Source organism: Protopterus annectens, chromosome 7.part0 (assembly GCF_019279795.1).
Source record: "Protopterus annectens isolate FY-2018-M chromosome 7.part0, PAN1.0, whole genome shotgun sequence".
In the NCBI taxonomy this organism is placed as follows: Eukaryota; Metazoa; Chordata; order Ceratodontiformes; family Protopteridae; genus Protopterus; species Protopterus annectens.
Window position 1 is genome coordinate 104565228 of NC_056739.1, and position 22202 is coordinate 104587429.

The window sequence follows — 22202 nt, forward strand, 5'->3', positions numbered from 1 at the left end:
GCATTTACATCTGTGAAAACTTGCTAAAAAGGCATTGTGAAGATGAACATGAAAAAGTACAGTTTTGTACCTACCATAAATGCAGATGTTCGAGAGTATACCCTGCTGCAGTCATCACACTTGGGTTATCCTGCCGTCAGGCGGTCCCGCAGTCGGCCCGAATTCCAAAGTCTTGGTCCGGCGTCGGTTGCTGTCGCTTCTTCCCTGACGTCAGTGCGCCAGGGGTATATAAGAGGCATCCAACGCCATTTTCTTAAGTTTTTCTTGCCCGAGATGTCTGGTGCCCCCCAAAAGGTGGTCAGTAGATAGTACCAATAATAAAAGTTTAGCACAAACAAAACATCCCTCCAGCTATAAGCAAATACACCACAAAGGTTCTATCAGATTTTAAGGTATTGAAAGGTTTTAGTTAGGTCAGAGGGGATGGAGGGAGGGTAACCTGGACTGCAGCAGGGTATACACTCGAACATCTACATTTATGGTAGGTACAAAACTGTACTATGTTCATTGTGTTACCCTGCTGCAGTCATCACACTTGGGTAGAATCCCAAAGCTAAGGATGGGAGGTGGAGTCAAAAAGGGTTAGAGGAGGCTAGAAGGCCCTGCAAAACTGCAGTGGCGAAGCCAGCTCTAGTCTTAGAGTAAAGTGGTAAGTGATAGTGTTTGGTGAAGGTGTGTACTGAACTCCAAGTTGCAGCTTCCAGAATATCCTTGGTTGGCACCCCCCTGAGGAAGGCTGTAGATGTAGCTGCTGCCCTGGTAGAGTGGGGTCTTATGCAAGCAGGAACTGGTTTTCCATGGTGGGTGTAGCAAAAACGTATGCAATGTCCTATCCATTTGGAAATGGTCTGTTTTGAGATAGCCTTTCCTTGTGATGCTGTAGCATAGGATACAAAAAGCTGGTCAGATTTTCTGAAAACCTTAGTTTTATCCAAGTAGTAACGTAGCTGCCTGTGAATGTCCAAGGAGTGCAGGAGTCTTTCTCCTTTATTCTGTGGATTTGGAAAGAAGGTGGGTAAATGGATGATTTGATTTAGAGCCACACTGGATACCACCTTAGGCATAAAGAAGGGGTTAGTTCGTAGAGAAACTCTGTCTTGATGAAAAATGAGGAAAGGCTCTACTGCCATTAGTGCCTGAAGCTCTGAGACTCTTCTGGCTGAAGTAATTGCTAGTAGCAGGGCAGTCTTCCATGATATAAACTTTAAATCAGCTGAGAAAGCTGGCTCAAAAGGAGGTAGCGTAAGTTTTTCCAGAACAAAATTGAGGTCCCAAGTTGGTGTTGGTGCTCTCCTGGGAGGCCTAATGTTTTTGGCCCCTCTGAGAAACTGCCTTAGAAGTGGATGTGAAAATAAGGAAGGATCCGTGTTGTAGTGAGCTGAAATAGCTGAGGCGTGGATTTTAATAGATGAAAAAGAAAGCCCTTTGTGTAACATCTCAGTTAAATATTGTAGAATCTGAGGTATGTCTGGCTGAAGGGTATTTTGGCCTTTAGCTTGGTTCCAGGCACAAAACCTTTTCCATTTGTCTGAGTAGGCTTTCCTGGTGCTGGGCCTCCTGGCTTCCAGAATAACATCCATAACAGCTTGTGAAAGAGGAGCTGGCTGGTTGCTTAGGTGATTTGCCATGCAGCCAAATTTAAGGTTTTGAGCTGGCTGTGTAGAATCTGACTGTCTTGCTGTGTGAGCAGATGAGTAATTTGTGATAAAATCCATGGTGGGCCCTGGGCCATATTCCTTAAAAGTGGGTACCAGTGCTGGCGTGGCCAGTCTGGGGCAATGAGTATCATTCGGGGTCTCTCCATCCTGACTTTCAGCAGCACCTTTGTGAGAAGGGGCAATGGAGGAAGGCATATACTGTCAGCATTTTCCAACTGAATGAGAGTCGTCCACTTTCCAAGCTTGATGGTGAAATGTCCTTGTGCAAAATTTTGTTAGCTGATAGTTTTGGGGCTGGCAAACAGGTCTATGTCTGGGCCCCATTTTTGAGTTATCATTGCAAATACTTGTGGATCCAGTTTCCACTCATGGGGATCCATGATGTTTCTGCTTAGGTTGTCTGCCAATGTGTTCTTTTTTTCTGGCAGGAATTGAGCTTGTAATTGAACTTGGTAAGCCAGTGCTGTGTTTCCACAAGGGCATTGCTTGCCTGCATAGAGGGTAGGAGTGTGTACCCCCTTGTTTGTTTATGTACCACATTACTGTGGTGTTGTCTGTCCTTATTGTAAGCTGTCCTGGATGTAAGAGGTCCTTGAAGGCTGTCAGGGCATTCTGTACAGCTAGCATTTCTTTTTGATTGATGTGCAGATTCCTTTGATCTGCAGTCCATATGCCTTGAACGCACCATCCTGCCATGTGTGCCCCCCAGGCATAGTCCGATGCATCTGTTGTCATAGTTTGCCTGGCTGGGGGTAAGGTGAAAGGCTGACCCTTGTTGAGGTGACATGCCTGTGACCACCATAGAAACTCCTGTTGAAGGCAGGGAATGAGAGGTATCATTGTGTCAAAGCTGTGGCTGTGTTGAGTCCATACGCTTTTTAGGTACCATTGTAATTTCCTCATATGCAGTTTTGCAAATGGTATTAGTAGTATGCAAGATGCCATGAAGCCCAAGGCCTGCAGAATTTTTCTTGCAGGGAGTTGGGTCTTTGTTGCCATTGTTTTGAAGTACTGAGTTAGTTGTAGTTGTTTGTCTGGCGTCAGATAAGCCATCTGGGCCACTGTATTCAAGCTGGCACCCAGGAATGTCATATTTTGTGAGGGCACTAGTTTTGATTTATTTTCGTTTACTGTGTACCCTAGGTAACTTAGAAGGTGCTTTACAAAAGCCAGATGTTGTAAGAGAATGTCCTTGCTTTCTGCTTGGATGAGGCAGTCGTCCAGGTATGGGTATATTTGAATTCCTCTTTGTCTGCAGTATGCAATTACTGGTGCCAGGCATTTAGTGAAGACCCTGGGTGCAGTAGATAAGCCAAAGGGCAGTGCAGAGAATTGGTAATGGATTGAACCTGCAATGAAACGGAGGTATTTCTGCAATTTTGTCTGATAGGGACATGCAGGTATGCCTCCTTGAGGTCCAACGTTACTAGCCATGCTTTCTTGCCCAACATGGGAAGAAGCAGCTGTAGTGTTAGCATCTTGAATTTGGGTACTTGCAAGAAGGTGTTTAGAATTAAAAGGTCCAGAATGGGTTTCCAAGCATTGTTCTTTCTGGGCACTAGAAAGAGCCTTGAGTAAAATCCTTGGCCTTGCTCCTGTGTAGGTACCAGTTGAATGGCTCTCATGTCCATGAGAACTGTAATTTGTTTTTGTGCCTCTGCCCATTGATTTTGTGGCAGGTTTGGCATTCCTTTTATCCTTGGCAAGGTGAGGAAATGGAATCTGTATCCTTGTGAGATAATGTCTAGGACCCATTTGTCCTTTGTGATGATGCGCCAGTTGTCTGTAAAAGGTGCTAATTTTCCTCCCAAGGGAGCTGCCAAGAGAGTTCTGCTTGGCAGTTTGAGGTTTAAGTCATTGTGTTTGCCTTCCAGTAGTTTGGAACCTGTCTTCTCCTCTCTTCTGTGTTGCAGTGCCCCATTGTCGAGGTTTGTAAGGGATTTGTGCTTGTCCTCTGCCCCTTGGGCGCCTGTATTTACCCCTGTGTGGTCTGTCAGAAGCTGGAAAGGACCAATTTTTTGTTGGCCAATTTCTGCTGAAGCATGGGGGCTGTACCTGTAAGAAATCTTTGACCGTCTGCATAGATTTTGTCTTATCCTCCATTTTCTTTAAAACCTCTTCTGCTTTAACCCCAAATAGGACATCCTGCTGTAAGGGTGCATCTAGTAACTTTGCTTTAACATGATCAGGCAGAGTTTGTTCCTTTAACCAAGCATGCCTACGTATAACAGACCCAGTAACAGCTGCTCTACAGGAAGCTTCCAAGGAATAAAATCCACACTGTAAAGTATGTTTGCCCACCTGTTCAGCTGCATGCAACAGATCCTGCATTTCCTTGAATTCAGACTGTTGAGGGTGCGTGCTCATCTTTTGTTTTATTTGAGACATTAGGAATTGCTGGTATTTAAGCATGTGAAATTGACAATTTAGTGCTCTCATAGCTAGAGTAGCTGAGGTGTAAACCTTCTTCCCCCACCTATCTAGTGCTCTGGAGTCCCTTTCAGAGGGTATAGGATTTTTAGCCATAGAAGCCTTAGCCCTTTTGGGACCCTGGGAGATTGTCTTTGGATCAGCAACAGGGCTTTTGTAAAGTAATTTGTGTGAGTCAGGCACTCTATAGTATCTGGTTTGGCTGGAGCAGGAGGCAGAGAATCTGGATTTAGACTAGATTCTAAGTAAACATCATCCACAATGTCTAAAACTGGGGGGATAGCAAGTGGTCTGTGCTGGGGGAGTAAAACAAACTCTCGGAGCCTTTTCTTTGAGTCGGAGTAGTCCTGACCTTCCCAGTGGAAATGTTCCCTTCATGGTATGTAAGGTTTCCCCAAAGGAATAGTCTTCAGGGGAAGAAGCTGAGGGAATGGAATCTTCAGCATCAGAATCTTCATAAGGGGGAAAGGAGTAATCCTGTTCCTCAGAGGAGCCTGAGGAAATAGGCACTTGATCAGAAGAGGCATAATCCTCCTCTTGTCTAGGCCTTTCAGCCATTTTAAGCATCTGTTTCTTAGGCATGGGGCCTTGAACTGGAGACTGAAGTGCAGTCTTTTTTGGTTTTAGAGGAGTCTTAAGCTTAGTATAAGATTTTATGGTGAGAGTAGTCGGTCTGAAGACACCTTCTGAAACCGAAGGTGTTTCTACAGCACCGGCTTCTCCTTCTGCAATGTCGTCGGTAGGGCCTAAAGAAAATGGCTGCGTCGGCCTAGAACTCTCTGCTAGGGAATCCGAAGCGGTCTGAGGTTCCAATTCTGCGGTAGCCAGGGGCTGCGTATGCGCCTCACTGAAAACCGGAGAACCGGCGACCGGCCCAGCTGAGGCCTCGTAGTCTGGCTTGGATCTAGGCTGCCTGTCTTTATCTTTGCGTTTTTTATGCAAGCCGGTAGTCGGTTGCTCCGACGGCATAGTGTAATTAAATTTCCTACCGAAGTAGTGTCGTGCGAAATCAAAGTGTCGCTTTATAGTTCGCTTATTGAGCCTAGCACAAAACTGACAACCAGTGACATCGTGGTCTGGGCCTAGGCAAGGTATACAATAAGAATGAAAGTCCTTATGTTGTATTTGCTTCCCACAAGAAATGCAATTGTTAACTTTTTCTGACATCGGACTGAGGCAAGAAAAGGTTCCCCAACGGGGTACTTAGCTTTGAAGACTTTGGACTGAAACTCTTTTCGAAAATCTCAGGTGTCGGCCGACCGGCACTTGCGAACTGCTTCTGCTTCGGGCACCGCGCGGCAAGAAAGACTGAAGAAAATGGCGTCGGATGCCTCTTACCCCTGGCGCACTGACGTCAGGGAAGAAGCGACAGCAACCGACGCCGGACCAAGACTTTGGAATTCGGGCCGACTGCGGGACCGCCTGACGGCAGGATAACCCAAGTGTGATGACTACAGCAGGGTAACACAATGAACATCTGGATAGGATGAGGGATAGCAAAGTGGATTAGATAATTAAGCCCATTATAAAAGGAGAGAAATATGGAGGACAAGAGATATAGAAGTAATGTTGTTCACAAGTGGCAAATGCCTGTGGTGTCTCTAGAAGTACAGTTGTGTACACTTACAATAAATGTAGATGTTCGAGTGCATTCACTGTTGCAGTCATTACATTTGTGTTATCTGCTTGCAGTAGCCCTCAGTCAGCCTGATTAACAAAGTCTTGGGTCCTGCGTCAGTTGCTGTCCCTTCTTCCATGACGTCAGGTCGTCAAGGGTGTAAAACATGCAGCCGACGCCATTACATCAGTTTTTCTTGCCCCAGATGTCAGGTGCCCCCCTAATGGGAAGCAATTAAATCTATAAATACAAGGATATACCTCCAACAAAAAAGCAAACACACCAAAAAGCTTTTAGAGCACAGTAAGTGAGAGTAGAGGTATAGCCAAAAGAAGAAAGGGGGCTGGAGGGAGGGTAACCAGGACTGCAACAGTGAATACACTCAAACATCTACATTTATGGTAAGTGTACACTACTGTACTATGTTCTTCGTGTTTCACTGTTGCAGTCATTACATTTGGGTAGATTCCCAAAGCTAAGGTTGGGAGGAGGAATTTAAATAGAATTAGGACCCACTATAAGGCCCTGCAAGACTGCAGTGGCAAAACCAGCCCTGGATTTAGAGAAAATTGGCAAATGATAATGCTTGGTAAAAGTATGTACAGAACTCCAGGTAGCAGCTTCTAGGATGTCCCTAATAGGGACGCCCCTGAGAAAGGCTGTAGAGGTAGATGCAGCCCTGGTTGAATGGGGCCTGATGCCCTGTGGGATAGGTTTTCCATGGTGCTTAAAGCAGAAATGAATGCAGTGGCCTATCCATTTTGAAATGGTTTGTTTTGAAATAGCTTTTCCTTCTGTCCCTGCAGCAAATACCACCAGCAGTTGTTCAGATTTCCTTTGAGGTTTAGTCCTGTCCAAGTAGAATCTAAGCTGTCTGTGCACATCTAAGAAGTGCAGTATCCATTCCCCTTTGTTCTGTGGGTTAGGAAAGAAGGTAGGCAAATGAATGGACTGATTAAGAGTCACACTGGATACCACCTTGGGCATGAAGGAGGGATTGGTTCTGAGGGACACCCTGTCCGCATGAAAGATAATGAAAGGTTCCACTGCCATTAGGGCTTGTAATTCAGATACCCTTCTTGCAGAAGTGATTGCTAAAAGGAAATCTGTTTTCCAGGAAAGAAATTTTAAATCTGCAGTAGCAGCTGGCTCGAAAGGAGGAAGAGTGAGTTTCTCCAAGACAAAGTTAAGATCCCAGCTGGGGTTGGAGTTCTCCTGGGTGACCTTAAATTTTTGGCCCCTCTGAGGAACTGCTTGAGCAGTGGGTGAGAGAATAGGGGAGGCTCTGTGCTATAATGAGCTGAAATGGCTGAGGCATGCATTTTAATGGAGGAAAAGGACAAGCCCTTGTGAAGCATCTCAGTCAAGTATTGCAAAATCTGAGGTAAATTGGGTGCTGCTGTGCTCATCCCTTGAGATTGGTTCCAGGCACAGAATATTTTAATTTTTCAGCATAAGATTTTCCAGTACTAGGTCTTCTTGCCTCTAAGATGACATCCATTACAGGTTTGCTAAGGGATGATAAGGGTGAATTTAAGTGATTAGCCAGGCTGCAAGGTTCAATGTTGGAAGCTGAGGATGCAGAATTTGGTTCTCCTGCTGAAACAGCAGGGAAGGGGTCTGAGGCAGGTGCCATGGAGATAACTGCGACACACTGCACAGGAGGGGGTACCAGTGTTGATGCGGCCGGTCTGGAGCAATCAAGATCATCCTTGGTTTGTCCTGTTTGACTTTTAGTAGTACTTTGGAGAGCAGAGGCAGCGGGGGAAGGAGTAGACTGATAGGTTTTTCCAGCTGAAGGACAGAGCATCCACTTTCCAGGCTTGTTTGTGGTGAGTCCTTGTGCAAAACTTGTCCAACTGGTAGTTCTGGGGGGAGGCAAATAGATCTATGTCTGGGCTCTCCCATTCGCTTGTCAACAAGTTGAAAATCCTTGGTTCCAGTTTCCACTCGTGTGGGTCCATGAGGTTTCTGCTTAGTCAGTCTGCCAGTGTTTTTAATTTTCCTGGCAGGAATTGAGCTTGTAGGTGCATTTGGTAGCTCATGGCTGTGTTCCACAATGCCATGGCTAGTCTGCAAAGGGTGTAGGAATGTGTACCTCCCCCCCCCTGCTTGTTTATGTACCACATAACCATGGTGTTGTCCGTCTTTACCATTAGTTGTCCTGGAAGAATGTAGTCCTTGATGGCTGTCAGAACATTCTGTACAGCTAACATTTCTTTTTGATTGATATGTACGTGCATTTGACTTGGGTTCCATTTGCCGTGAATGCACTTCCCTGCCAGGTGAGCCCCCCCATGCATAGTCTGATGCATCTGTTGTTAGGGTTTGGGCGGCAGAGGGTAGTGTGAATGGTAGTCCCTTGTTTTGGTGGCAGGCCTCTGCCCACCAGAGGAACTCTAGGCGTAGGCAAGGTATGATAGGAATCATTGTTTCCAGGCTGTGAGAATGTTGACTCCATAGGCTTTTTAGATACCACTGTAGTTTCCTCATATGCAGTCTTGCATATGGAATTAGAAGAATGCAGGAGGCCATGAACCCCAAGGCTTGCAGTATTTGTCTTGCAGATAGCAGGGGTTTTGTGACCACTTGTTTGAAATAGGTTACCAAATTAATTTGCTTTTCTGGCATGAGGTAAGCCATCTGGGAAGTTGTATTCAAGCTTGCTCCCAGGAAAGTAATTTGTTGACAGGGTACCCGTTGTGATTTCTTTTAGTTTATGGTGTACCCCAGACAAGTTAGAACCCTTTTTACAAACGCCAGATGATTCAAAAGTATGCCCTGGCTTTCTGCCTGAATTAGACAATCGTCCAGGTATGGGTATATCTGAATACTTCTTTGCCTGCAAAATGCAATAACTGGAGCCAGGCACTTTGTGAATACCCTGGGCGCAGTGGACAAGCCAAAGTGCAGTGCAGAGAACTGATAATGCGTGCAGCCTGCTTTGAAGCGTACGTATCTTCTGCAAGATTCCCTGATTGGGATGTGCAGGTATGCTTCTTTTAAATCTAGTGTTGCCAACCAGGCATCTTTGCCTAGCATAGGAAGTAATTGGTGAAGACTGGACGCCATGATTTGTCTTTTCTGGGTACCAGAAAAAGTCTGTAGTAGAAGCCTTGCCCCTTTTCCTCTTCTGGTACCAGTTGAATAGCCCCCATGCTTAAGAGGGAAAGTACATGTTTTTGAGCCTCTGCCCACTGATTTGGGGGCAGGTCTGGCCACCCATTTGGTGTTGGCAACGTTTGGAAATTAAATCTGTATCCCCGAGACACAATATTTAAAACCCATTTGTCCTGGGTTATGACTTTCCAGTTCTCTGTATGAAGAGCAATCTTTCCCCCCAAAGGGGCGGCCAAACGATAAGTGCTTGGAAATTTTTAAAGGAAGTCATTGAGACTGTTTACCGTAGGGGGTGTCTTGTTATTTCCAGATTTGGAAGTGGAGGCCTCCCACTGCTTAGTTCTGAGAGTCCCCTGGGACTGAAACCTGGGTTTTTTGCCACGTCTGGGTTTGGCTTGAGAAGACCTGGAAGGGACTGGAAAGGACCAATTCTTAGTAGGCCAGTACCTACTAAATCTAGGAGGTTGCACTTGTAAAAAATCTTTTACAGTTTGCATAGATTTAGCTTTATCTTCCATCTTTTTAAGAACGTCTTCAGCCTTGTTGCCAAACAGGCGGTCCTGATTTAAAGGAGCATCCAACAATTTAGCTTTAACATGATCAGGCAAAGATTGCTCCTTAAGCCAAGCATGCCTTCTAAGCACAGACCCAGTAACAGCAGCCCTGCAAGAGGCCTCTAAAGAATCAAAACCACACCACACTGCAAAGTATGTTTTCCAACTTGTTCAGCAGAATGCATTAAGTCATGTAAATCTTTATTTTCCACACAGTCAGGAATCAATATCATTTTCTGTTTAAGCAGTCCAATAACACGTTGCTGATATTTTAACGTATGAAATTGGCAGTTTAAAGCTCTGATTGCCAAGGTGCAGAAGTATAAACCTTTTTGCCCCATCTATCCAGCGCCCTGGAGTCTCTATCAGAAGGGGTAGGATTTTTAGCAGTAGAAGCCTTAATGCCCTTGGGCCCCTAAGAAATAGTCTCTGGATCTGCAACAGGATTTTTGAAAAGGAACTTGTGGGACTCAGGAACCCTGTAGTACCTGTCAGGTTTACTAGGAGCAGGAGGCAGGGAATTAGGGGCCAAACTGGATACCGAGAAAACATCATCAACAATGTCTAGTACAGGAGGTATAGCCAAAGGCCTATGCTGAGGTAGTAGAAGGAAATCCCTTCAGCCTCTTTTGAATCAGAAAATTCCTGGCTTTCCCAGTGAAAATGCTCCCTTAAAGTATGTAAAGTTTCCCCAAAAGAAAAATCCTCAGGAGGGGAAGCAGAGGAAATAGACGGGTTCCATAATTGAAGTATCTCGCGGCATACCGGACTGCGAATGGGTCTCAGTAGAGACCTACGAATCAGAAGTAGCGGGTTATCAGGGGCTGCGAAAGCGCCTCACTGAGTACCGGCGAACTGGTGACTGGCTTAGGAGAAGCGTCGGCGGCGGTTTTGGATCTCGGCGGCCTGTCTCTGTCTTTATCTTTGTGTTTTTTTTTAGAATCCCAGTAGTCGGATGGCTAACCGACGTCATTTCTGGATAACTAAATCGAGAACCGAAATATTTAGAGGCAAAAATATACAGACGACGGATAGTGCGCTGATTAAATAAGGCACAAAACCGACAGCAAGGTACAGGGCCTAGGCAAGGAATACAGTACGAATGAAAATCTTTATGAGGTATTTGCTTTCCACAAGTAATGCAATTGTTAACTTTTACTGACATTGGTAAGGAGCAAGAAAAAGTTTCCCCAACGGGGTACTTAGCTTTAAGTTGAAGACTTCGGTTCTGAAACTCAAAAACGAAATTTCAGGAGTCGGCCGACCGGCACTTGCGAACGTCTTCTGCTTCGGGCACTGCACGGCAAGAAAGACTAATGTAATGGCGTCGGCTGCATGTTTTATACCCCTGACGTCATGGAAGAAGGGACAGCAACCAATGCAGGACCCAAGACTTTGTTAATCAGGCCAACTGAGGGCAACCTGCAAGCAGATTACCCAAATGTAATGACTGCAATAGTGAAACACGAAGAACATCATCTTCATTAATCCATCACTTATGACATAAGAAATCATACATTTATATAAATGAAAAACCACACCGACAATCCTAGTTGCAAGCATTTTACCTCACAAACCATACTGACATGCTCCATTTTGCAAACGTTACACATCACTTATAATCTACCCAATCATTTTCAGTCAAACATCACATAGTTTCTTTAAGTCCTGCCTTCTTTTAAAACTCATTCCTCCCTTGTATGTACTATTCCCACAATTACCTTTTTTTCCAATGTAGTTTGCTCCTACTTTTTCTAAAGATCTGAGTTCCAGTTGTTTTAACTGTTACTATATTCACTACTTATAATACAGTTGGTTTAGATTTTGATTTCCATTTTTAGTAACTGCTTTTTTTGGCAGCAACCATAATTAGACACAGCAAATGTCTAGGCAATTCCAATTCTTTATCACAGGTCAGAAAAATCATCTCCCTCATCACAACAATCCACCCACCCACCATATCCGACAGTGCATCCCACAGAGAATCCTTAAAGTCCGCCAATCCACCGCACTCCCAAAAAATATATTCCGAAGTACTGCTTTCTTCCCCGTCACACCTCCAACATTTGCTATCACAGGAAAAATTCTCTAGAGTCTACCAGGGGTATAAAATTATCTATGTAAACATTTCCAAGCAAAAATTCTAAATCTTCTAGATTTTGTTGCATATTTGGGAGAGGTACATAGGGTCTACTTTAGATAAACGAAAAACGCAATCTCTCAAACGCTCATATGAGTGAATAATCATAACATCGGAAGTGGTATTTTGGGATCGCAGTACAGTGAAGAGTGGGATATTTGCCCTTTCCTCACTGTAGTGCGACCTCGGAGTAGGAATATATATTTAGTGGGGGGCCTGGGGGGCACAGCCCCCCACAATACAGATTTTAATGTTATGATTATTTGCTCATATGAGCGTTCGAGAGATTGCATTTTCATTTATCTGACATAGACCCCATACATATATCCACCTATTGTTACTTTGTGAATTGCTTGTTCAATCTCTCTTCCCAGTCCTTTCTAACCTCCTCTGATTGATTCTTACAGTTATCATGCAATATTTTATATGCTGTACTAATTATTCCTTTTTTAATGCCAGCTTCTGTTTTAGACTCTACTAAAAACTGTACCAGTGCTAGTCTTTAGTTTAGGATCTCCCTACTTATTTCTCTTTGTCTGCACTCTGATATCAATCCTTGATGGGGCAGGCAATCTCTAACCTGTAGTCCAAATAATTATTGGCCTCTTCTTATTCTATTACCTTTCCCTCTCTAGTTATTTGCTCCCAATACCTTGGTTCCTTTGCCAGTTTTCTCCAATAAATTTCAGCCCTCCTTGCCTATTGTCTATATCCCTACTTGCAGTCATCCCTATTGGCAGAATCTCCTTTCTCTATCCCCATGCTGGCTTAGTTATTAGAATACTTTCTGCTACTTTATGGATACAATATTCTATATGATTATTGTTATTTTCCTTAAAGCCCTGCATCCAAAATCCCAGTCCCTCCTTGTTTCTTGAGCTTTTCCCCTGTTTCAATATCATCCCTTTCTACTTTGAATTACAGTTTTCTGCTTGTGCTATGTACAGGAGCCTTAACTGTGCAGCTCTGAAATATGCCTTCAAATTGAGTAATCCCAATGTGCCCTGTTCTACTGGAAGAATCAGGTTATCCCACTTGACTTTTGCCATCTTCACCTCCCAGATGAAGTCCTTCAGCTCTTTATTAAATGCTATCCACACTTCTCCTTTGGTTGATAAAAATATGTCAGACCTGCGTATAAGACTAAAGGGACTAAAACCATTTTGACTGCTCATCTCTTACTACCCATATAACAAAGCTTACATTTTCTCAGTTTTTGTATTATCTTTTGTTTAGTCTCTTCACACATATCCTTAACTGCCACACCAGAATAATTTTTAATCCATACTCCTGAATACTTCATTTTATCATGTCCCCATAAATATGGATATTGCTGAACCAATGTGTGTGTGGGTACATAATTTACCACTACTGCCTTTGTTTTAGCTTCATTAATTTTTGTATCCCGAAAAGATGTGAAACTGTCTCAAAATATTCCACAACATTGTAATGTCTCTTTCTGGTTTTGTCAGGTGTAAAATAATAACATCTACAAGTAGAGCCAGCTTTTCTTGACTACCATACCAATTATATCCTTGAATTTTTGAGTCCCTTATTTTCTTTGGCAGTTTGTTCTAAATATAATGCGAATAAAGGAAAAAGGGGTCACCCCTGCCTGGTTCCCTGATCAAGCAGAAATCATCAAAGAGGACCCCATCAACTTTCATTTTTGCCTCTGATCCCTCACATATCCTCCTAATCAACCTTATAATTTTTTCAGGAAATGGAAATGTTTCCATTGCCCTGTTCATAAAGTCCCAGCTTACTCTGTCAGATGCTTTCTCTGCATCAAGACCCACCAACCAACAAAAAATGCTATTTTCTTATATTCTGCTTCCCTCTGGATCATCAATGTTCTGTTAATGTTGTCAAATGTTTACATCCACTCCACAAAAACCACACTGATCCATATCTATCAATTTTGGCATTACTTTTGTCATTCTTTTAGCCACTATAGACATTAACACTTTATAATAATGGTTTAGTATTGAAATGGGCCTGTATGAAGCTGGGTCTGATGGATCTTTACCTTCTTTAGATATTACAGCTACCGCTGCTTTCTTTCAGGATGTTGGTACCTCTCCTACTCTTAAAATAATGTTAAACAAAACCTTCCAGATGTTTACCAGTTTTTCCCTCCTAGCTTCCAAACTTCCACCACAGAAATACCATCTTTTCCTGGGGACGTTCCTGTAGATTAGTTACACATCACAATTTTTATCTCATCTCCACCTATCCTAACTGTTAGCAACTGAACTTCATCTACCCCTAACCTTGGCATTTTTAATTCTTCCATAAACATTTCCATTTGTACCTTTTCTTGATTTCCATATTTCTTTGCTTTATACAGACTTTCATAGAATTTCCAAAATATTTCTAATATCTCTACAGGATATCTTGTTACCTTCCTTGTTATAGACTCCCTAAGCTTGGCGACAGCCCTTTCTACTTTCTATTGCCAGAGTCGTTGAGGTAAAAGTTTTGTGTTCTACTGTTATTATCACATTCCCACTAAACCTTGACAAAATTATACTAACTGTAAAAGCAACAACCACAAAGGGTAGTTTAAGAGTAAATATACAGGCTATTACGACAAGGTACAAAGGGATAGCTAAATAATACAAATGTCTGTAAAAACTGACACATGTTACATACTGTATCACAAAAGAAACAGCAACAATCAGAACACGCTTAAGCCATATGAGAATGGTGGCTCAAACAAGCATCTACTATGGCATATACCTCATGGAAGAACAGCACTAAACTGAGCACCACTTACCAAAGCAGGGTAGGAGGGATAGCCTCTGCACTTTGCCCAAACAAGCTGCAATGGATCCAAGTCAGTAGCATTGTCAAACGACATCAGAAGACTTGTGCCTACAAGATAAAACAGTGATGGCTTGCATAACATCCTCATCACTTCTAATGATCAAGTCTCTCATAAGGCAAAATAAAGGGAAAATGTTACCTAAAAATCTCTGGTACAACACTCATATTTTCAGGTGCTGCAGCAAAGCTTAGCTTCCTGGCACCCTGCAACTAACCATACAACAGGAGCCATACACTATCTTATACTCATTAGAAAATAGCAACAGAAGATTCAAGTGCTACTGCTGCTACTCTGCCATTTACAGACAGATTATCATTTCACTTTTACCTTTCTGCCTTCCTCCTTCCCTGCTGTGGTGTTGTATATATTTTTTGAACATTTACATGTAAGCAGCAGATTTTTTTTTTGACAAATACAATACACCAAAAAAGCAGCCTGCAGTGTAGAACCATCCTTCAGGTAGCTTGCAGCATCATTTGCGCAATCTAAACACGGATTACAGTACATGATGAAAGAGTAATTTACTTAAAAGCTAGTCAGAGGGAACAGAGAGCAAAAGCAGTATGAATGTATAAGCAACTTACCATAACATAACACTGCTGCAGTACTTTAACATTCCAACTTTCTCCACATAGGTCCCCTCTGTCTGGCTAATCTCAAGATCTCTCCCTCATGAGGTATATGCCATTGTGCTGGTATAACAGGTACATACATCTCTGCCATTACCAGAACCTTCTTGTCCTGATACAGAATTAGTTAGACAGAAGAACTTCCCAAGTAACATGTAATCCCGAGAGGAATACTGCAAAGCAAAGATGAATTTTGAATATGTGGAAGTTTGAGGGAGGGGGAAAGAAATAAATTAGGAGATGTCCCATCCTTGATATAAGGTAAAACTTCCAAGGAATTCCTCAAATGGGGATTGAAGGATGTTACAGGTACTGCAACAGTGACCTATCCAAACTTTCACCATTATGGCAAATTAGCTACACAGGTGTACTATGTTCTTCATTAGATTACAGCTGCACTATACTTAACATTTGAGACGACTCCCACAGCTCAGGTAGATTCCCTCAGAATTTAGGATACCACGAAGGACAGTCGTAGCAAATTTAATTCTTGCCATAGTCTGAACATCCAGTATGTAGTGTTTTGTGCAGTTGAGGACAGAAGACCAAGTGGATGCTTCAAGAATGGTTTTAGAGTCAATGCTCTGCATGAAAGCACCTTAAGTACCTACTATTTTGGTAAAAAGGGCTTTAACTATTCCAAATAACTGCTTGCCATGATTTGAATAGCAGAAGAGAACTGCACTGCACATCCATTTGGAAATAGTCTGTTTAGACACTGGTAAGCCCATCTTCTTTCATGCAAAAGAAACATGCAATTGATCAGATTTTCTCAGGTCTTCAGTTTTCTCCAAGTAAAACCTGAGGTGTCTATGCACATCTAAAGAATGCACACATTCTTTCTTCCTAGTTTTGAGCATTTGTAAAGAAAGCAGGAAGATGGATAGACTGATTAAGTGTAAATTCAAAAACCACTTTAAGCATGAAAGAAAGATCGGTTTGAAGATTTACTCTGTCCTTATGAAGAAAAAAAAAAGTGAGGAATGCATAAAAAGGGCCTGTAACTCAGGCACTCTTCAAGCTGTGGTTAAGGCCATTAGCAAGGCAGTTTTCTAGGTCAAAAGCATCAAGGAGGAATTAGCAACTGTTTCAAAATGAGGAAGAGTTAGCTCTTCTAATGTTTAGTTCACGTTCCAATGAGGCGCCACTCTGTTTTTGAAGACCTGATGTGGATGACCCTCTTAAGAAACAGTTTGACTTAGAGTTAGATAAGGAAGGATCCAAAGGCAAACAAGCTGGAATATCTACATTTATAGAGGTATATAACAAATCAGACTTAAGCAGCTTACAAATAAACTGAATGACCAGGGATGCCCTTGCTCTAATGGGGTTCTATTCTATATTTTGACACCGGATAGAAAACCCTTTCTACTTGGATATATAAAACTTTCTTGTGTTAGGTTTTCTTAAGCCAATAAAATTCTGCAGCACGTCCTGAGAGAACTGGTGTTTGACAGAAATCAAAATCCTATAATTCATACTGTCAGCTTCACGGTCTATAGCTTTTGGATGTATTACAGAACCTTTGTCTTGAGAAAGAAGATTCACCAAAAAAGTCATACCTCTCAACTTGTAAAAGACTTTCATCTTTTCTCAGTTAGGGGTCGCCACAGCGGAACTCCAGTCCACTCATGATTGACAGTAGATTTTTATGGTGCCGAGTTGCCAGCCCAACGGCCAACCTTCAAAGAAGGCATGCCCATTCATGCTCGCACCTACCAGCATGTCTTTAACGTCACTCGACCGCGGGGAGGACATGCAGACTCCACACAGAAGGTACTCCAGCCGAGAATCGAACGCGAAAACCTCTTGCTGTGAGATGACAACGCTAAACACTGCACCACCGCAGCTCTTCCATACTTCTCAACTTGTAGTGGGGAAAAAAGTCCAAAAATAGACAGATTTTAAATATTGCACTTAGAAAGTTGTCAGAATAACAGGATTTGTATTAACATGCATTTTCTGAAGGATAAGAAGTCTAAAACTCAAGTATATCATCATTTGGTGACTTCAATCCTCAGTGATTTCCCAAAATACAACATATTCTAAGAAAGAGACCAAAATATGGAGGCAAAAATCTAGACACTGCAAAAATCCGGACAATTGACAGGTATGTCTGGTAATGACCCCTGCCAATTCCTTGAGAACAGAAAAGCAACACTTTCTTGGTGAAATAGGTCAGCAGCCCTATCCTAAGAGTGCTCCTTCTTAACTTTAGAAGCACTTTAGTAATCACAGGAAAGGGTGGAAAGGCAAAGAAATTTCCCCTTCCAAGTTAACAACAAGGCACTTGTTGCCATTGCTGGTTTGCAAGGTGCACTGGAGAAAAGAGACAGTTGCTCATTTTGAACTGATGCAAGCAAGTCTACTTGAGAAACTCTGAACTAAAGAGTAACACGGGGGAAGACATCTCTTTTAATAGTTATTCATGAGTGTATGTTCTGGATCTGCTTACAGAATTTGCCATAATATTCAGAACAGATGGAAAAATAAACTGCCTGAAGTTGGAGACTGTGTTGAATGGCTACTTCCCAAGCTGCCATGGCTACTCTGCAAAGAATGTAGGACTACGTTTAAGTATCATTTAACAGTGGTATTGTTTGGCTCAGTCTATAGACTACCTGGAGTCTGTAACCGGTCAAAAGCCTTGAGAACAATGATTAGTACCATCACCTCCTTGACACTGATGTACCTTTTCTTGTGCAAGGAGCTCTGTACACCTTGAACACTGGTTTCTAGCGAACAAGCTCCCCATGCAAAGTCTGAGGTACCCATTGTAATGCTCTGTAGAGGAGGAGGCTGTACAAGTGGGACTTCCAGACTAAGATCTATCTGACTGGCCCACCAGAAAAACTCCTCGGCTAAACAAGAAATGATTGAAATCTGTTGATTAAAACAATTTTAGTGTTGAACCCAAACTGACTGGAGATATACTTGGAATTTTCTAATGTGAAGTCTGGCATGAGAGACCATGACAATTATAGAAGCCATAAACCCACAGCCTTTAGAAATTACTTATTTTATTGCAAAATTCTGTCTGGAGGGAGGAAAAAAGTACAGTTGTGTACACTAACCATAAATGTACATGTTCGAGAGTATTCACTGTTGCAGTCATCACATTTGGGTGATCTGCCTGGAGGTAGCCCTCAGCCGGCCTGAATACCAGAGTCTTCGGATTTCTACGTCGGATGCTGTCGCTTCTTCCAAGACGTTAGGTCGTCAGGGGTATAAAACATGCAGCAGATGCCATTACATCAGTTTTTCTTGCCCCAGATTTCAGGTGCCCCCACAACAGGAAGCAATTATATGGTATGGAACACCCCCATCAAAAAGCAAATACACATGATATAATACATGCCAAACAAGGAGAAAGGGTAAAAGTCAAGAGAAGTCAAACAAGGAGAAAAGGTAAAAGTCAAGAGAAGTCAGGAGGCTGGAGGGAGGGTAACCAGGACTGCAACAGTGATTACACTCAAACATCTACATTTATGGTAAATGTACACAACTGTACTATGTTCTTTGTGTTTCACTGGTGCAGTCATCACATTTGGGTCAATTCCCAAAGCTAAGGAAGGGTGGAGGTAGTTAAAGAGCATTAGGGATAGCAATAAGGCCCTGTAAGACTGCTGTGGCAAATCCAGCTCTGGATTTAGAAAAGATAGGCAGGTGGTAATACTTGGTGAGTGTGTGTACAGAGCTCCAGGTTGCAGCTTCCAGGATGTCCCTGGTAGGGACTCCTCTGAGAAATGCAGTAGAGGTAGATGCAGCCCTGGTGGAATGTGTTCTTATCCCCTGTGGGGTAGGTTTTCCATGGTGTTTGTAGCAGAAATGGATGCAATGTGCTATCCATTTGGAAATGGTTTGCTTTGAAATGGCCTTCCCCTCTGCCCCTGCAGCAAAGCTAATTAGCAGCTAGATTGTCTGAGAGGCTTAGTCGTGCCCAAACAGAATCTAAGCTGTCTGTGTACGTCCAGAGAAAGTAGTATCCTTTCCCCTTTATTCTGTGGATTAGGGAAAAAAGTAGGCAAATGAATGGACTGGTTTAGAGCCACACTAGACACCACCTTGGGCATAAAGGATGGATTAGTCCTGAGGGAAACCCTTTCTGCGTGGAAGATAATGAAGGGTTCCCACTGCTATGAGGGCCTGCAGTTCAGACACTCTTCTTACTGAAGTGATGGCTAGAAGTAAAGTCGTTTTCCAAGAAAGGAATTTCAACTCTGCTGTATCAGCTGGTTCAAAGGGGGAGAGAATGAGTTTTATCAATATAAAGTTAAGGTCCCAGGCTGGAGTGGGAGCTCTCCGGGGGGGGGGGGGGGGCTTAAATTTTTGGCCCCTCTAAGGAATTGTTTTAGCAGGAGATGAGAGAAGAGGTGTGGCTCAGTATTATAATGTGCTGATATGGCAGAGGCATGAATCTTAATTGAAGAGAAAGATAGGCCCTTGTGGAGCATTTCTGTTAAATAATCTAGAATATGAGGTAAGCTGGGCACCATTGTGCCCATCCCCTGAGCCTGGCTCCAAGAACAGTATCGTTTCCACTTTTCTGAATAGGATTTTCTAGTACTGGGCCTCTTTGCCACAAGAATGACATCCAGCACCTGCTTACTGAGGGTTGCTGGAGGTGAGCTCAGGGAATTAGGCAGGCAGCAAGGTTCAGGGTTTGAAGCTGAGGGTGCACAATCTGGCCTGCCTGCTGGGACAGCAGGGAAGGGGTCTGAGGCAGGTACCAAAGTTGTAGCACTGTCAGACTGCGCAAAAGAGGGAACCAGTGCTGGCGTGGCCAGTCTGGTGCAATCAACATTGTCCTTGGCTTGTCCTGTTTGATCTTTAGTAGAACATTTGAGAGGAGTGGCAGCGGGGGAAAGGCATAAACTGAGAGGCTTTCCCAGGTAAAGGACAAGGCATCCACTATCCAAGCTTGACTGTGGGGAGTTCTGGTGCAGAATTTGTTCAATTGGTAGTTCTGAGGGGAGGCAAACAGGTCTACCTCTGGTGTGCCCCATTTGTTCCTCAAGAGCTTGAATATTTTGGGTTCCAGTTTCCATTCGTGTGGGTCCATGAGATTTCTGTTTAAGTTGTCTGCCAGTGAATTTAGTTTGCCTGGCAGGAATTGAGCTTGTAGGTTCACTTGGTAGCTCAAGGCTGTGTTCCACAGAGCCATGGTTAGCCTGCAGAGTGGTTAGGAATGCCTTCCCCCCTGCTTGTTTATGTATCACATAACTGTGGTGTTGTCTGTCTTTACCAATAGTTGTCCTGAAAGAATAAGGTCTTTGAAGGCTGTCAGAGCATTCTGTACAACTAACATTTCTTTTTGATTGATATGCAAGTGCATCTGTGTTTGGTTCCATTTGCCCTGAATGCACTGCCCTGTCATGTGAGCCCTCCATGCATAATCTGATGCATCTGTTGTTTGGGTTTGTGTGGCAGGGGGTAGGGGGTAGAGTGAAAGGGAGTCCCTTGTTGTGGTAGCAGGCCTCGGCCAACCAAAGGAACTCTGCCCTTAGACAAGGAATGATAGGAATCATTGTTTAAAGGTCCTGTTGGCACCATAGACTTTTTAGATACCATTGAAGTTTCCTCATATGCAGTCTTGCATATGGAATTAACAGAATGCAACAGGCCATGAACCCCAGGGCTTGCATGATTTTCCTTGCAGATAGCTGGGTTTCTGTGGCCAGTAGTTTGAAGTAGGTTGTCAAATGAACTTGTTTCTCTGGAGTGAGGAATGCCATCTGGGAAGTTGTGTTCAAGCTTGCTCCCAGGAATACGATCTGTTGGCAGGGTAATAGGTGTGATTTCTTCTCGTTGATGGTGTACCCCAATGAAGTAAGAAGTCTCTTTACAAATGCCAGGTGTTGTAATAGCAAGTCCTGACTCTCTGCCTGAATCAGGCAATTTGTTCAAGTATGGGTAAATCTGAATATTTCTCTGCCTGCAAAATGCAATGGCCGGAGCTAGGCACTTTATGAATACCCTGGGTGCAGCAGATAAGCCAAAGGGAAGTGCAGAGAACTGACAGTGCATGGAGCCTGTCCTGAAGCGTAAGTATTTTCTGCAGGATTCCCTTACTGGGATGTGCAGGTAAGCTTCTTTTAAGTCTAGACCTTGGCTAGCATAGGAAAAAGCTGTTGAAGAGTTAGCATTTTGAATTTTGGAACCACCAGAAAGGTGTTGAGAATAGAAAGGACCAGGATAGGACGCCAGGAGTTTTCTTTTCTGGGAACCAGGAAAGTACAGTTGTGTACACTTACCATAAATGTAGATGTTCGAGTGTATTCACTGTTGCAGTCATTACATTTGGGTTATCTGCTTGCAGGTAGCCCTCAGTCGGCCCAATTAACAAAGTCAAGGGTCCTGCGTCGGTTGCTGTCCCTTCTTCCATGAAGTCAGGTTGTCAGGGGTATAAAACATACAGCAGACGCCATTACATCAGTTTTTCTTGCCCCAGATGTCAGGTGCCCCCCTAATGGGAAGCAATTAAATATAAAAGCACAAATATATCTCCAACAAAAAAGCAAATACACCAAAAAGGCTGCTAAGCATAGTAAAGGAAAGTAGAGGTATAGCAAAAAGAAGTTAGGGGGCTGGAGGGAAGGTAACAAGGACTGCAATAGTGAATACACTCGAACATCTACATTTATGGCAAGTGTACACAGCTGTACTATGTTCTTCGTGTTTCACTGTTGCAGTCATTACATTTGGGTAGCTTCCCAAAGCTATGGTTGGAAGGAGGAATTTAGATAGCATTAGGGCCAGCTATAAGGCCCTGCAAGACTGCAGTGGCAAAGCCAGCTGTGGATTTAGAGAAAATTGGCAAATGATGATGCTTGGTGAAAGTATGTGCAGAACTCCAGGTAGCAGCTTCTAGGATGTCCCTGGTAGGGACGCCTCTGAGAAAGGCTGTAGAGGTAGCTGCAGCCCTGGCGGAGTGAGGTCTGATCCCCTGGGGGATAGGTTTTCCATGGTGCTTACAGCAGAAATGGTTTGCTTTGAAATGGCCTTCCCCATCTGCCCCTGCAGCAAATGCCACCTGCAGTTGTTCAGATTTCCTTTGAGGTTTAGTCCTGTCCAATTAGATCTAAGTTGTCTGTGCACATCTAAGGAATGCAGTATCCATTCCCCTTTATTCTATGGATTGGGAAAGAAGGTTGGCAAATGAATGGACTGATTAAGAGCCACACTGGATACCACCTTGGGCATGAAGGATGGATTGGTTCTGA

General features: G+C 43.3%; 1 protein-coding gene across 3 annotated transcripts in view; it reads right to left on the minus strand.

The window, feature by feature from the left end:
- BRPF3 (bromodomain and PHD finger containing 3) overlaps positions 1–22202 on the minus strand; it is a 1617494-nt gene that overhangs the window by 179719 nt on the left and 1415573 nt on the right. For 2 of the 3 annotated variants that reach the window (XM_044076533.1, XM_044076534.1), the window contains one exon: positions 14300–14397. The exons of the other annotated variant lie outside the window; for it this stretch is intronic. In XM_044076533.1, the coding sequence (XP_043932468.1) occupies positions 14300–14397 (98 nt within the window). The remainder of the gene's footprint in view (positions 1–14299; positions 14398–22202) is intronic. 3 annotated transcript variants of the gene reach the window in all.